This window comes from Herpailurus yagouaroundi, unplaced genomic scaffold, assembly GCF_014898765.1.
Source record: "Herpailurus yagouaroundi ecotype Mexico unplaced genomic scaffold, PumYag 159, whole genome shotgun sequence".
Classification (NCBI taxonomy): domain Eukaryota; kingdom Metazoa; phylum Chordata; class Mammalia; order Carnivora; family Felidae; genus Herpailurus; species Herpailurus yagouaroundi.
Window position 1 is genome coordinate 2,146,409 of NW_024412400.1, and position 14,648 is coordinate 2,161,056.

Here is a 14,648-nt window from a genome sequence, read left to right on the forward strand (position 1 = left end):
CCTTGAAATTCCATATGAAATTTAGGATGAATTTCTGCAAAAAATGGGGTGGGATTTTGATAGAGATTGTGTTGAATCTGTGTATCACATTGGGTAGAATGGACATCTTAATGTTTGTTCCTCTAATTCTTTCCTTCATTTCTTTAAGCAATGTTTTGTAGTTTTCCGTGTATGAGTCTCACCTCCTTGTTTAAGTTTATTAAGTATTTTTTTAAATGCTGTTGTAAATGAAGTTGTTTTCTTAATTTCCTTTTCGGATTGTTCATTGTCAGTGTATAGCAATGCAACTGATTTTTATATGTTGATTTTGTATTCTGCTATTTTGCCGAAAATTTTTCATTAGTTGTAACAGTCTCTCTCTCTCTCTCTCTCTCTCTCTCTCTCTCTCTCTCTCTCTGGTATATGAAACTTTTCATTTGTTTTTCTTGCCTTGTTTCTCTGGCTAGGACTTCCAGTACTCTGTTGAATAGAAGTGGTGAGAGCAGGCATTCTTGCCTTGTTCCTGATCATAGAGGAAAAGTTGCAGTTTTCGCCACTGAGTATGGTGTTGGCTGTGGGCTTTCATATGCGGCCTTTAATATGTTGAGGTGATTTTCTCCTATTCCACGTTTGTTGAGTGTTCTGTCATTAAAATGGCGTTGAAGCTTGTCAGAACTATTTCTGCCTCAATTAAAATGATCATGTGGTTTTTGTCCTTTATTCTGTTAACATGGCGATTGATTTTCATATATTGAATCATCTTTGCATTACAGGAATAAACCTTACTTGGTCATAGTATATAATGCCAAGTTGTTGAATTCACTTTGCTGGTATTTTATTAAGGATATTTGTATCAATATTCATCAGAAATATTCATCTGTAGGGGCACCTGGGTGGCTCAGTCGGTTAAGCGGCCGACTTCGTCCCAGGTCATGATCTCATGGTTCATGAGTTCGAGCCCCACATCGGACTCTGTGCTGACCGCTCGGAGCCTGGAGCCTGTGTCTCCCTCTCTCTCTCTCTGCCCCTCCCCAGCTCACGCTCGCTCGCTCTCTGTCTCTCTCTCTCTGTCAAAAATAAATAAAAACTTAAAAAAAAATCATTAAAAAAAAGAAATATTCGTCTGTAGTTTTCTTGTTATGTCTTGTCTGGCTTAGGTATTAGAATAATGTTGGCCTTATAGAATGAGCTTTAGAAATATTTTCTCCACTTTGATTTTTTGCAAGAGTTTCAAGAAAATTGGTGTTGATTCTTTAAATGGTAGAATTCTCTGGTGAAGCCATCTGGTCCTGGATTTTTCTTTGAGATTTTCAGTTAGTGACTCACTTTTCTTTCTAATTATTGGTCTCCTCAGATTTTCTATTTCTTTGTGATTCAGTCTTGGTAGGTTGTATATTTCTAGGAGTTTTTTCATTTGTTCTAGATTACCCAGTTTGTTGGCATATTATCATTCATAGTAGCATCTTACGATCTTTTTTTATTTCTGTGGCATCAGTTGTAACATCTCCTTTTTTATTTCTGATTTTAGTTATTTGAGTCTTCTCTCTTTCTTAGTTAATCTAGCTAAAGGTTTGTAAATTTTGTTGATTTAAAAAAAAACTCCGTTTCATTGATTTTTTTCTGTTGTTTTTCTATTCTCTCTTTCATTTATCTCTGCTCTGATTTTTACTATTTCCTTTCTGTTAGCTTTTGGTTTAGTTTATTTGGCTTCTTCAGGAATTACGTCTTTTTACAGTTCTTTTGTTAGAATCATAATCTAGAAACAAGGTCCAGGGGCACCTGGGTGGCTCAGTTGGTTGGGCATCCGACTCTTGATTTTGGCTCTGGTCGTGATCTCACAGTTTGTGGGATTGAGCTCCACAGAGCCCACTTGGGATACTCCCCCTCTCCCCCACTCTCCGTCTCTCTCGAAAATAAATAAATAAACCTAAAAAATAAAAAATAAAAACAAGGTCCATATACCATATGTGATATATTTCTTAAATCTAAGTCTATAAAACATCCTCCCTTCTTTGTGTTGTTTACTTGGTCAAGTTATCTGGATATTATTTCTTCGTATTTCCTACATTTTGGATTTGTGGTAATGTTTACTGTGTTGTACTATCCCTCATTTTCTGTGAACTGGTAGAGCTAGAGATCTATAAAAGTTACAGCTGGATAGAATCACGTTCAACTTTTTTCTTTTTTGGCAGGAAGACTTCACTGCTTTCAGTGATGCTAAGACTGACCCAGGTGTTGCCAGCTTGACCCCTCCACTAGAAAGTTCCTCATCATCTTCTCCTCTATGACTGTTTCAGCAGTCATTGATGGTTATTACCTAAAGTCACTGTTCCACTAGGGATTTCAAAATGATTTTTTTTTTAACTTTGGTATATTTAATACAGAATTTAGTAGGCCAGAGTACTGAATAGGCTTCCCAGGGCTAGTTGGTTACTTAGCTTTTCTATATTCAAGAGACAATGGAAACTTCTTTTACCTCTGCTCTGAATTCTGAAGGATTTTTTGGAGCACTCAGAAAATCTAATCATGCCATCAGCCCCCAAAGTGGTGATTTTTCATTTCATCATTTCTTCTGTATTTACTAACTGTGGTTCTTCTACAAAGAATTCTCTTCATCAACTGATTGTTCTGAAAAAGTCTATAACGACGGCAAGATAGATGCTAGACTCTTTCCCTCTATTCGTTGGTTTCCAGAATGAAGAGTTGATTCCCCAGCAAACTGCAAAGATGAACCCATAAGCTTTTCTTTGGGTTGGGAAGGAGTATCATGAATTTGACTCTTTTCATATATCTGATGTGTTTCAGTCCGTTGAAGTGATAAATCTTTTGATGCTTACAATCTCCTGTCCTTGGCCAGTTGGAGCCAGATTGTTTCTGTGGCATTTTGTTGTGACCCTAATAGTTGTTGACAGTTTTGGGTTTATTTTGTACGTGTTTTGCCCCGGATTTGGACTAAGTAGTTTCTGGAAGGAGTTCCGGGTTCCTTTTAGTGGGAAATATTTAGAGGCTATGGTTTAAGTGTTAGAGGAGTTAAGTGCTGCTCGCTAGTGTCATTTCTAAGCTGTTTCAGTGGCTATTGCTAGGAAATATTTTTTTTAGGAAGAGAAAAAAATAACTTATATTAGTATTAGTATAGTATATTATAGTATATTAGTATAGTATATTAGTATAGTATAGTATAGTATATTAGTATAGTATACTATAGTATAGTATATTAAATATTAGTATTTCCAATTCAAATGGCAGATTATGGGCTTTTTTTTTTTAATAGACTTTATTTTTTAGAGCAGCTTTATGTTCACAGCAAAATTGAGTGGAAGGTATAGAGATTTCCCACATAGCCCTGATTACAGGGTTTTTACCTCACTTTCTCTGATTTTATTTCTGAAAATGTTGGTTGCTAGTGACCAGTGTCATTTCTTATTTACTATATCCTACTTCTGTATATTATGGATTCAAAATAGCAATAAAATATTACTAGGGTGAAATCTGCAGGATGCAGTTTTGTTTGTTCGTTTGTTTTACCTGAAATGCAGCGTAAGATGTATTTTTGTCCTTAGGCTAAATACCGTCAAAATATTATTTCAAATTCACTTGAAATCGTCCTTTCCTGTGTGGAAAGTTAGGTCTGTTTTCAACTTTTAAGAATTGTTTTATAATTTTAAGACTCGTTTTTTGGTCTTTTTAGACTGTGTGCTTCACCTCTTCTCTGAGATGAGGGGGCAAAATTAAATCTGTAACTGCCTGCGAGTCCTGGAGGATTAGGAACTGGCCCCACACTGTGTTTCTGCCATTTTCTCCTCCGTTCTGCCATTTCCCTACCTCTTCCATTGCCATTCACGCTCTCCATCCGCCATCTTTAGGAATGCTGGATGGAAATCTTTCTGGAACAAGAGAGGCATAAATAAATGAGCAGACTTGATGAAAATAGAATGCATAAGCCATAGCAGTTCATCCACAAATTCTTCCACATCCATATTGATTGTCCCCATTCCCTGTGGCTCTTTTGCTTCAGACGTGTGGCTGATGTCCTGGTGCTTCCATAACACTGGATGTTTGAAAGGCTCTTAGCTCTGGCCCAAAGTTTGTTGTGGAGTCGTCTGAAATAGTCCTTCTCCGTCTCTTTGTTCTGTGAGCTGAGGGATCTGGGAAGCCCATGTGTACCAACTCTCTTCCATTCCGATCTTCTCCGCTGCCCTTAACTTGTCCCTCAACCCTAGAGCGCTAGTGGCCTTAGGAGGGTTGGGTCTCTGCCACTCTGGAGCTGAGCAGCTCACATCAGGAATTCTCCAGGCTTTTGGGCCTGGAGTGAAAGGGTATGTAGCGTGCTGGGGATGCAAATCCATTGAATGGGTGCTTTACCAGAGTTATACTGAAGGGCTTGAAGACATATTGTCTTCCCGTGGTCAACATACCTCCCAACCTGTGGTGTCACCGAGCTTTTATTTCTTTAATCCAGTGGAGGTATGTGCACAAGTAATGCAAATATGATTATTTTTAGTCCTGAGCATTAGGAAACCTGGGGAATGTTCACATTACCTGGTCATGTAAATTTTGGTATTATGTTTAACATTTTTAAGAAATGCCTATTTACCACTGAAATAATCTGAATGGAGTCAATAACTTTTAAACATGTTATAGTGGACAGTATGAGTCCCTGATGTGTAATTGGTTCAAGGATATTTTGTTTGTACTGCTGTCTTTTTTCTCCAGTGTTACTATATGCATTATGTACACGGGGGTCTTGGGAAGGTGGGCGCTTTGCCTTGCTTGGAATTGCTTTTTCTGTTTTGTGACCTCGTGCATTGGAAACACTGACCCTCACAGCCCTGCACATGTGAAATAAAACCATGCTCTTCGGTATTCTGTTCCCGTGCCAGTTAATGTAGAAGGGGTGAAATCTGCACACAGGTCAAATTTTATGGTATTTGTATGTGGGGGGGGGTCAGCTCTGAAGGCAGATTCCCTCTTTCCTTCTCCCCCTACATTTCTCGGTGGCCTTTCTTCTGTCAGAGGTACCACAGCTCCGAGATATTAAGGAGGCTGGCTCTTTTAGGCTGGATCCTCTCAGGACCTTAGATGTTGAGGGGAGTCACTTTGCAGCCACGAAGCAGATTTTCCCTATTTACCTTGACCGTGACCGTCACCATTTAGAAGCTGTCCCTTAGGGGTGACTCAGTCGGTTAAGTCTGACTTTGGCTCAGGTCATGATCTCACGGTTCGTGAGTTCAAGCCCCACGTCGGGCTCTGGGCTGATAGTGCGGAGCCTAGTTGGGATTCTCTCTCTCCTCTCTCTCTGTCCCCTCCTCCCCTCCACTCGTGCTTTCTCTCTCAAAATAGATAAATTTAAAAAAGAAGAAGGAGAAGAAGCTGTCCCTTAGGTGATGCTGCTTCTGTAGCTGTCCCTGTCACCCTGCTGCTTTTCCAAGCTTCAGAGACCTGTCACTGCTCCCTAGGTCCAAATAACATGATGTTGTTTATATATCAGACAGCGTGACAGCCCAGGGGATGTGCTGATGACCAGGGTCTCTCATGGGAGAGAGTGGGGCAGTTAAGGGGACCTGGGACCAGAGAGAATGTGTACTGCTATCCTGCCCACTTACAAATGGCTTTTGATCCTTTTTACTGATAGTTTTGAAAAGAACAGAACATTAGCCACAGACCCAATGCCAGAGGCTGCATTGACTGCTCCAGTGACAACACTACACCCACACAGCAGGTGCCACTCGGGCTGCTGCGTGGTTCAGTTAGCAGTCCACTGTCATCCACCATGATCTGTCTGCTCTGCAGGGGCTCACATGTGATATGAATGGGGATCTGAAGAGAACGTTCTGTGAGTCTCTGCGGAGGGGGCACTAGGACCTGCCATTCCAGGAGGAATTGTAGTCTTACTTCAGATTGGTCTTGGGTTGAGTTGGGGGAGTGGGCACTTGCACAATTTCCACCTGGCTCTTCCGTCCATGATGCCTCTGACTTACGGTAAGGGTTCTGGGACTGTTAAGGAAAACCATCCCAATATGCACTCAGGACCGGGGAAATCGCCGGAGGATAGGCCCTCTGACTTGTTGGATCCACCGTAGAAGGACCCTGGCCATGGCACCCCTTTCTCCCTGATTTCCTAAAGAGTGATAAGGGGGAGTGATGGCATGTCAGATACCCTGGTATATCAGGTCAAGTGTATCCAGCCATCCCCACAAGGTCTGGAGGACCATTTTCCTGAGGACACAGGTGCCCGAGTCCTACTGGGGAGGGGTTAGGAGAATATTCATTGGGCGTCCTGGAGTGGCATCACAGAGTTCTTCCTCAAGGGATCCATCCAACCCTCCGTTCGGTCAGTTGGCTGTTTGTTGGAGAGCTGGCCCAGAGCCAGGAACTGGAGGAAGGAATCACAATTGTCCATTGCGGTGGCTGACATCAGCCTTTTGCTCACGAGTTCTTGATTACCTTTTTCTTGTTAGACGGGTCAGGCAGCATCCTTACTGGTTACCCAATCATCCCACCCTCTGGAAATGCTGTGGTTGATGAGCCATTGCCTGAGATTGCCACCGGTCAGCACACCCTGGCCTCGCCGGTCGTTGTGGTAATTATGTTGTCCCTCGCTGGGACATTCCGGAGAGTGTCGTCATCCTGAGTGCCACAGCAGCATTTTCTGCTCCAGCCTCGAGGGCTCAACAGCCTCGCTGGGCTTCTCGAGGATGCCAGGGCCCTGCTCAGTGGAGCATTCCTTCCTGAAGGCAGTGTTCTCTGTCCTGTCTTGGGGGATGCAGTCAGATGGTGGCCTGTTTGGTCACCGTTTTTGCATTCCCATCTCCCTGAGACGTCTCACATGTTCCTCAGGATGCCACGCCCATCCTGGTGTCTCTGCCTCGTTTCCTATAGGCCAGTATCCTGTCCCAGCTGTTCGGAGAGCTGGCTTCCAAAAGCATAGCAACTGGGTTAAGGTCCTTCCATCAAGATGGTAACTCAGAGGTCATGGGAGAGGGCACCGTGTCAGTAAACTCCCCTCCATCCAGCCTCACATTCTGCGCCTCGAGATCCTGTCCCATGTGCCCGCGTGGTTAAGTCCTGAGCCTTACGTCTCTGGCCGGAGACGTCAGTCTTTAAGTATTGCCGCGGAAGCTTTTGGCATCACAGAATGGCTGACTTGAGCCCCTCAAGCGGTCTTTCTTCAAAGCTTCCAAATCTGTTAATAAAAAATCAGCCGACTTCAATAATCCTTGTAATTACTGCTACTTACCATCCCCCCCGCCCCATTCCAAGGGAAGAGCTACGGCAGATGCCGGCTGTCCTTCGGCCCATACCTCCTCCCAGGCCCGCACAGGCGAGGGCCTCAGAATTTGTATTTACACGCCCACTTAGCACCAGCTGTAGGGTTCTTGTTGCCGTTCGATAGATAAGAGAAATCCAGGTACAGGCTCACATCCTGAGGACCTGCTGTTTAGGCTAACCCTGGTACCCACTGTCTCAGAGTGGGTTCCTCTAGAAGTAACACACGAAATAAAGGCTTGAGTGCGGGTGATCTGAGAAGTGAGCCGAGAGTGCAGGGAGGAGGGGCAGGTGAAAAGAAGCAGAAGTCTGTTTAAGGACGTATCATGGTTCTCGCTCTGGGCAGTAGGGCCGGGATCCTGCCAGCCATAGAAGGTCTCCAGAATTGTCTGCCCGAAAGAGGAGAAGGCGGTGATCCACCCCCATTGGTTGAGGGTTTTCCAGAGGGGCATGGGAACCCGCTGGATCCCTGGGAGAGCAGGTTCCCATGTGTGGCAGGAAGGCACAGAGTCCCAAGCTGCGGGTCTGGGCTGAGACACTGTCAGCATAGAGTGTACTGAGCTCACAGAGGACCGTCCACGAGGGCTGCAGCTGACATGGGTATGCTTTAAAAACAACTCTCAACCTTCTCTTTTAACTCTTTACGTATCGAAGCTGTTCCTGCAAGGTCAAGAGCGTGCCCTTCGTCTCAGCGGCTGCCTAATACTTAATCGTGGCGGGGGCGAGGGGGGTACGTACACTCATGCACAATGCCCTTAGCCTAGAAGCCGTAACTCAGTTCATCGGTCCACTTTTTCATTTTATTTATTTATATTTATTTTTCCAGTTTTACTGACAAACGCCCATCACTGTACAAGTTTAAGGCATACAGCATGATGGTTTGATTTACGTATACCGTGAAATGATCACCACAGTATGCTCAGCTGACATCAGTCTCCCATATAGATACAACGGAAAGGAAAGGAAGAAAAGAAGGGAAAACAGGTTTCTCCGTGCCATGAGAACTCGTAGGAGTTTCTCTCTTCCCAACTTCCCCGTGTATCACACAGCAGCGTGAACTACAGCCACCATGCGGTGCATCACATCTTTAGCGTTTCTTTATCTTTCAACCGGAAGTTTGGACCTTTTGACCACCTTTCTCCAATTCCCGCCCCCCACTCCCCCCGCTGGCTTTTTTATTTGTGTCATTGTTTTACTAGGACAAATTTTCACACATAGAGTTGAAAGAATTTTATGCTCACCATCCAGATCCTACCATTAACATATGGTGGCCATCCATGCACTCATCAGTCCACCCCATCTTTTGGATGTAAGCTGCAGGCATTCATGTACTCCCCACTCTGAGCACTTTAGCGGGTCCTGTATCATTAACTAGGGATCAGTATTTGTTTATCGCTCTTTTTTCCCCCTTTTAAGGTGAACTTTACATACAGTGACGTATACAAACCTTAAGGGTACCATTCGGTGAACATGACAAATGCACAAGCCTGTACAGTCCAGATCCCTCATTCAGCTAGATTACAGTTACCCCGGGACGTTCGCCCGTGTTCCTTCCCATGCAGTGCCTGCGTCCCTCTCCCAAAGGCAGCGACTCCTCCCCTTTTTTTCCCACCATAGATTAGATTTGCCTGTTCTAGAGCTTCACATGAATGGGCTCCTCCGGTGGGAACCTTTTGTGTAGGGCTTCTTTCGCTCAGCATGACATTTTTGAGATGTATCCGTGTTCCCGGAAGCCCCAATAGCTCTGTTGATGGATATTCGCTTCCTTCCAGTGTTGGACAATGATGGATAAATCTGCTGTGAACATTTGTTACAAGTCTTTTCATGAACCATGCTTTTGTTTTTCTTATAACCGAGAAAAAGCCTTTATTTTGAAGTGCGTTTTTTTTTTTTTAATTTATTTAGTTTGAGAGACAGATTGTAAGCAGGGAGGGGCAGAGAGGGAGAGAGACAGACTCCCAAGCAGGCTCTACATTGTCAGCGCAGAGCCCGACGTGGGGCTCGAACCCATGAACCTTGAGATCATGACCTGAACCGAAACCAAGAGTCAGACGCTTAACCAGATGAGCCACCCCGGAGCCTCTGAGCTGCATTTGGTTTAAACAGTGTTGCAATTAAAAACAGACACACAAAGGGACAAAGAGAATACCCATGTATCCATACCTAGCTTCCATGGTGATCAGCTCTGCTTTTTTTGTTTGCTCTTTTTCTTTTCCATCTGTAGTGACCTCAGAGGTTGTCATTCCACCCAGAAATACTTCTGGATGTATCTAGGGGGTGCCTGGGTAGCTCAGGCGGTTAGGCGTCGACTTTGGCTCAGGTCATGATCTCACAGTCTGAGTTCCAGCCCCACATCAGGCTCTGTGCTGACAGCTCGGAGTCTGGAGCCTGCTTCGAATCCTGTGTCTCCCCGTCTCTCTCTGCACCTCCCCTGCTTGTGCTCTGTCTCTCTCAAAAATAAATAAACATGACATGCAAAAAGATATTTTTAAAAATACTTCTGGATGTATCTCTGATGAGAACGTTTTTGTGTGTGTGTGAGGTCACCATGCCATCATTATAGCCAACAGAATGAACAGTTTTAATTCCACCCAATGCCTGGTCTGTATTCAGTTTTCCCCGTCGTAACATTGGGGTTTTTTTTTTTTTTGGCAGTTCATTAGAATCAGGATCCCATGTTGCATTAGGTTATTGTGGCTCTAAGTTCTCTTTTGTTTTCTAACAATATCTTGTTTGATTTTTCAAAAAAAATTTTTAAATGTTTGTTTATCTTTGAGAGAGACACAGAGCATGAATGGGGGAGGGGCAGAGAGAGAGGGAGACACAGAATCCGAAGCAGGCTCCAGGCTCTGAGCTGTCAGCACAGAGCCTGATGCGGGGCTCGAACTCACGGACCGCGAGATCGTGACCTGAGCCGAAGTGGGACGCTTCCTGACTGAGCCCCCCAGGTGCCCCTATCTTGTTTGATGTTAATACCATCAATCTGCTGGAGCAGCTCTATCATCGGGCTTCTAGAATGTCCCTCGTTTTGCCTTTGGCGCATTTTGCGTCCTTGTGTTATCATTAGATTACGGTTCATCTGAGATTCAAGTTCAGTAATGAGGACTGCTTTAGGTGGGGCTGTGTACCTCCTGTTGAGTGACAACATGAGGGACATAATGTCTGCTTGTTCCCTTTTTAAGAGGCTGAGGTTGGGGCGCCTGGGTGGTGCAGTCGGTTGAGCATCTGACTTCAGCCAGGTCACGATCTCGCGGTCCGTGAGTTTGAGCCCCGCGTCGGGCTCTGGGCTGATGGCTGAGAGCCTGGACCTGCTTCCGATTCTGTGTCTCCCTCTCTCTCTGCCCCTCCCCCGTTCATGCTCTGTCTCTCTCTGTCCCAAAAATAAATAAACGTTAAAAAAAAATTAAAAAAAAAAGAGGCTGAGGTTGAGCAGAGGAATCATGTAGGTGTAACCCACAGGTGTTAATATCTATATGGTCTTTATTTCCCCCCGATGATATGTCTTTTAAGTCTCTCTTCTTTTAAATGCCCCTAGTGTTTCCACCTGAGGCCAGTGGGAGCCTCTTCAGGTTAACCCCTGTGTCCTGCCTCTAACCACCCACCCCGGTCCTGCGGCTTATGGGGCGGGGGGCGCCCCGGCCACTGCCCACGCGCTGCCGTCACCATGGTCCCTGACTCTGCTTCCTTTTTGCTGTCAGAGTGCCAAACATGTGAAAACCGTGTTTTCGGGCACTCTTCTGTGTAAGTCGCTGTCCGTGGCCCTTGGCCTGCAGCCCAGGCCCATGACTGGATGTTGGGGCACATTTGGTCTGGCCCTGCCCATCTTCAGCTCCTGACTGCACCATCCCGAGGTCCCAGGCCTCCCTCTCTGCATCCCCCACACTGTGTGCTCTGCCCGTGTCCTTCCCCTTGCCTCACTCCACCTCATCCTGGGGCTCAGCTCAGGCCAGCAGTTCGCAGCCCTGGCCGTACAGTAGTACATCGTCATCTGGGCAGTTTTAGGAAACACCAGTGCCCGGGCACCACCCAAGATCAATTAAGCTCTGATGTCTGGGGGTGAGGCCTGACTTGGCGGTTTTTAAAAGTTGGCGCAGGTGATTCTGATGTGTGGCCCAAGTTGAGAGCCAGGGCTCCTTCCTCTGGGAAGCTTGTCCTTGTGTCCCACACCTGCGTTACATGCCATTTATTACCTCCGCAGCATTACCGCTCTAATCCTGACCCCAGCTTTATCGAGACACAGTCGACGGCTAACACTGTGGGTTAAGCTGTGCGACGTGAAGGTTTTATCCTTGCTCTAACCACCTGGGCCTCACCGCGTTGACCCCTGGGTCTGTCCCGGGCCACAGGGAAGCTCCGTGCAGGCTGTGGCCACATCTGTGTGGCTCCCTCTGTTACTCCTCAGCACATAGTACAGGTTTGGCCATATTTATGAAATGGATGGGAGGGAGATATTGGGGCTGGATTCAGGGGTTATTTCGATGCAGGGACGTTGCTGCACCGAGTGGGACAGAGACCTGAGTCCCTTTCTGCTGGACATTTCTCACCCACCACATCTTCTGTTCCTCCGAGCCCCTTGCCCTAGACAAGAGGGCTTCAAACAGCCTGTCCTTCTCCCGGTCGCTTATCCTTTGCTACCCGTCCCCAGAATTTCCCCACCTCACGCGCCGCTTCTGAACTCACGGAATGTGTGGGAAACCCTTGTTTGCCACCTGGTCACATACATGCCGTGAAAATGTCTTCAAACCCATCCGTTGGGCACCTGGTAAAAGAAGTAGCTTTTATATTTTTTGTGAGTTTCTTTAGGAGTTTCTTGCCTTTGAAAGGCAGCTAAAGCCTTGTTTACTAGAGGAACAAAGTAATATTAAACTGACACTCCGGCCTTAAAAAAAAAAAAAGATTCTTGGGGAGCCTCGGTCGCTAATCGTCCGACTCTGGATTTTGGCTCAGGTCGTGATCTCACGGTTTCATGAGTTGGAGCTCCGTGTCAGGCTCTACGCTGGCAGCTTAGAGCCTGTTTGGGATTCTCTCTCCCTTGTTCTCTGCCCTTCCCCCAATTGCGCTGTCTCTCTCTAAATAAACAAAAAAACCTTAAAAATAAAATTAAAATAAAAAATGATTCTTAGATGATTTACTTGTTTAAAAAAAATTTTTTTTAATGTTTATTTATTTTTGAGACAGAGAGAGACAGAGCATGAATGGGGGAGGGTCAGAGACAGAGGGAGACGCAGAATCCGAAGCGGGCTCCAGGCTCTGAGCTGTCAGCACAGAGCCCGATGCGGGGCTCGAACTCACGGACCGTGAAATCATGACCTGAGCCGAAGTGAGACGCTTAACCGACTGAGCCACCCAGGTGCCCCATGATTTATTTGTTTATTTTTGGTTAGGTCTATTGAGGTGAACTCACCTACAGTAAAGCTGTCCATTCGCCCCTAAACGATCTACTCTGAGTTGTTTAACTTTCCATCACAGTGCTTTAAGTCCCTAAGTTGGATTTCAGGCGAGGTGTGATCTAGGACTCATGCTGTCACAGTTACTTCAAGGGAGACCTCCAAAACTGTCATGGACTGTGGTGCTGCTATGGAAAAAAAAAAAAAAAAAGGTTTTTAAAAAAAGCCTAGGGGCACCTGGGTGTCTCAGTGGGTAAAGTGTCTGACTTCAGTTCGGGTCATGCTCTTGTGGCTCACGAGTTCAAGCCCCACATCGGGTTCTGTGCTGACAGCTCAGAGCCCAGAGCCTGCTTCGGATTCTGTGTCTCCCTGTCTCTCTGCCCCTCCCCCACTTGTACTCTGTCTCTCTCTCTCTCTCAAAATAAATAAAACATTAAAAAAAAAAATTCCTAAAGCTGCGCAGGAAATCTTACCAAGAGCGGGGGACAGCACTTAATTGGTTTCTTATGGCTCTGGTCCTGTTGGCACCCATGACCCATCACTGCCTTCTTCCATCCACCAGAGGGCAGTGTTCTCTCTGCCTCCCCTTTGACATCTTCCCTTTCAAATTCTAGCGTTTCAGCTTCTGAAGTGATCTCCAGTGTTTCTCGAAATTTGATTTGCCTAGGTTTTTTGATTTTGCTAGAAACACGCCTTCCATTGCAACCCCGTACAGACTTACATCTGATGCAACTCTGCATCTGTATACGTAACAACCGTTTCATAAACTAATACTTGTCTTAATTATGTGTAGTATGCTGATATTTTATTACTAAAAAAGCATCAATCAAAAAAAAAATTTTTTTAAGTGCCAGTTGTTGCCCAAACTGGGTTCATGATTCACCAGTGGGATTGCAGCCCCTAACTGGAAACAGATTGGCTTGAAGTTCATCTCGTCAGACATCCTGCATGTTTATGGAAGTGGAGATGTGGGGTTCGAGAGAGTTCACCTGGTCACTGCCAGACTTAGAGCACCAGCCAGGACTCTAGACCTCTCATGCCTTGCCTGCACCCAGGTGACATTACTGTCGAGGTGCATCCAGTGCTCCAGTGAGTGACCGCCACAGGGAGGGAGGGTGTGATTGTGTCTTCCACTCCCAGCACATTGGGCTTTGCTCGATCAAGGAAAGAGTCAGCTCCGGCAAGGTCTTTACCAGATCAGTGCTGGCCTCTGGAAAAGTAAGCCCTTGGGAATCCTGCACAGGGGTCCTTCCCGGTGATTTCTGTTGCCTGAGTGCAGTAGCCACCGTCTGGGCAGCGGTTTGCTTTTGGGCCCAGAAGCCACGCACTGACTCGATCAGCAGATTCCACAAATGAAACAGGCAGGAGGCCGCCTGCCACTGAGAGTTTCTGCTCCCGAGATGGAGAAGGTGGAAGTTCTCACGTGGCCCCATCCCTGCCCCGTAGAATGCTTCCCAGAGGACGTTCAAGATCGACTACAGCCACAACCGCTTCCTCAAGGATGGCCAGCCGTTCCGCTACATCTCGGGGAGCATTCACTACTTTCGGGTGCCCCGCTTCTACTGGAAGGACCGGCTCCTGAAAATGAAGATGGCCGGGCTGAACGCCATCCAGACGTAAGTAGGAGGGCACTGGGCTCTCACCTGGGCCTAGACACCCGCGCCTGGAGACGGGCTGCCGCCAGCTGCGTTTCTCCGCGCGCCTAGCGGTTTCATTGCTCAGAACAGGAAACAGCATAACCTGGTGTTCTGGGAGGGGCTTGTCCTCAGCTTGACTGGCCCATCTTCAGATAATTAACCACTTCTTCCGATCTTGAACCTTGTCAATGGAAATCGTGAAGTGAATATCAGCTTTGAAAGGAAAGGGAAGTAACCGTGATTGAGTGCTTGCCGTGCGCAGGGCCCTTTACACAAAGGATTCCATCCCTTCACTCCCCTTTATGGCTGGTGAGACTGAAATTTGCCCAAGTGCCTATTTTTGGCCAGAGGTCTCCCTAGAACTTGAAGGTAGCAATGT

The 14,648-nt window shown here is 46.0% G+C and overlaps 1 protein-coding gene across 4 annotated transcripts in view; it reads left to right on the plus strand.

Moving 5' to 3' along the window:
- GLB1 (galactosidase beta 1) overlaps window positions 1–14,648 on the plus strand; it is an 87,820-nt gene that overhangs the window by 9,409 nt on the left and 63,763 nt on the right. For all 4 annotated transcript variants that reach the window (XM_040479657.1, XM_040479658.1, XM_040479656.1 and 1 more), the window contains exon 2: window positions 14,079–14,248. In XM_040479657.1, the coding sequence (XP_040335591.1) occupies window positions 14,079–14,248 (170 nt within the window). The remainder of the gene's footprint in view (window positions 1–14,078; window positions 14,249–14,648) is intronic.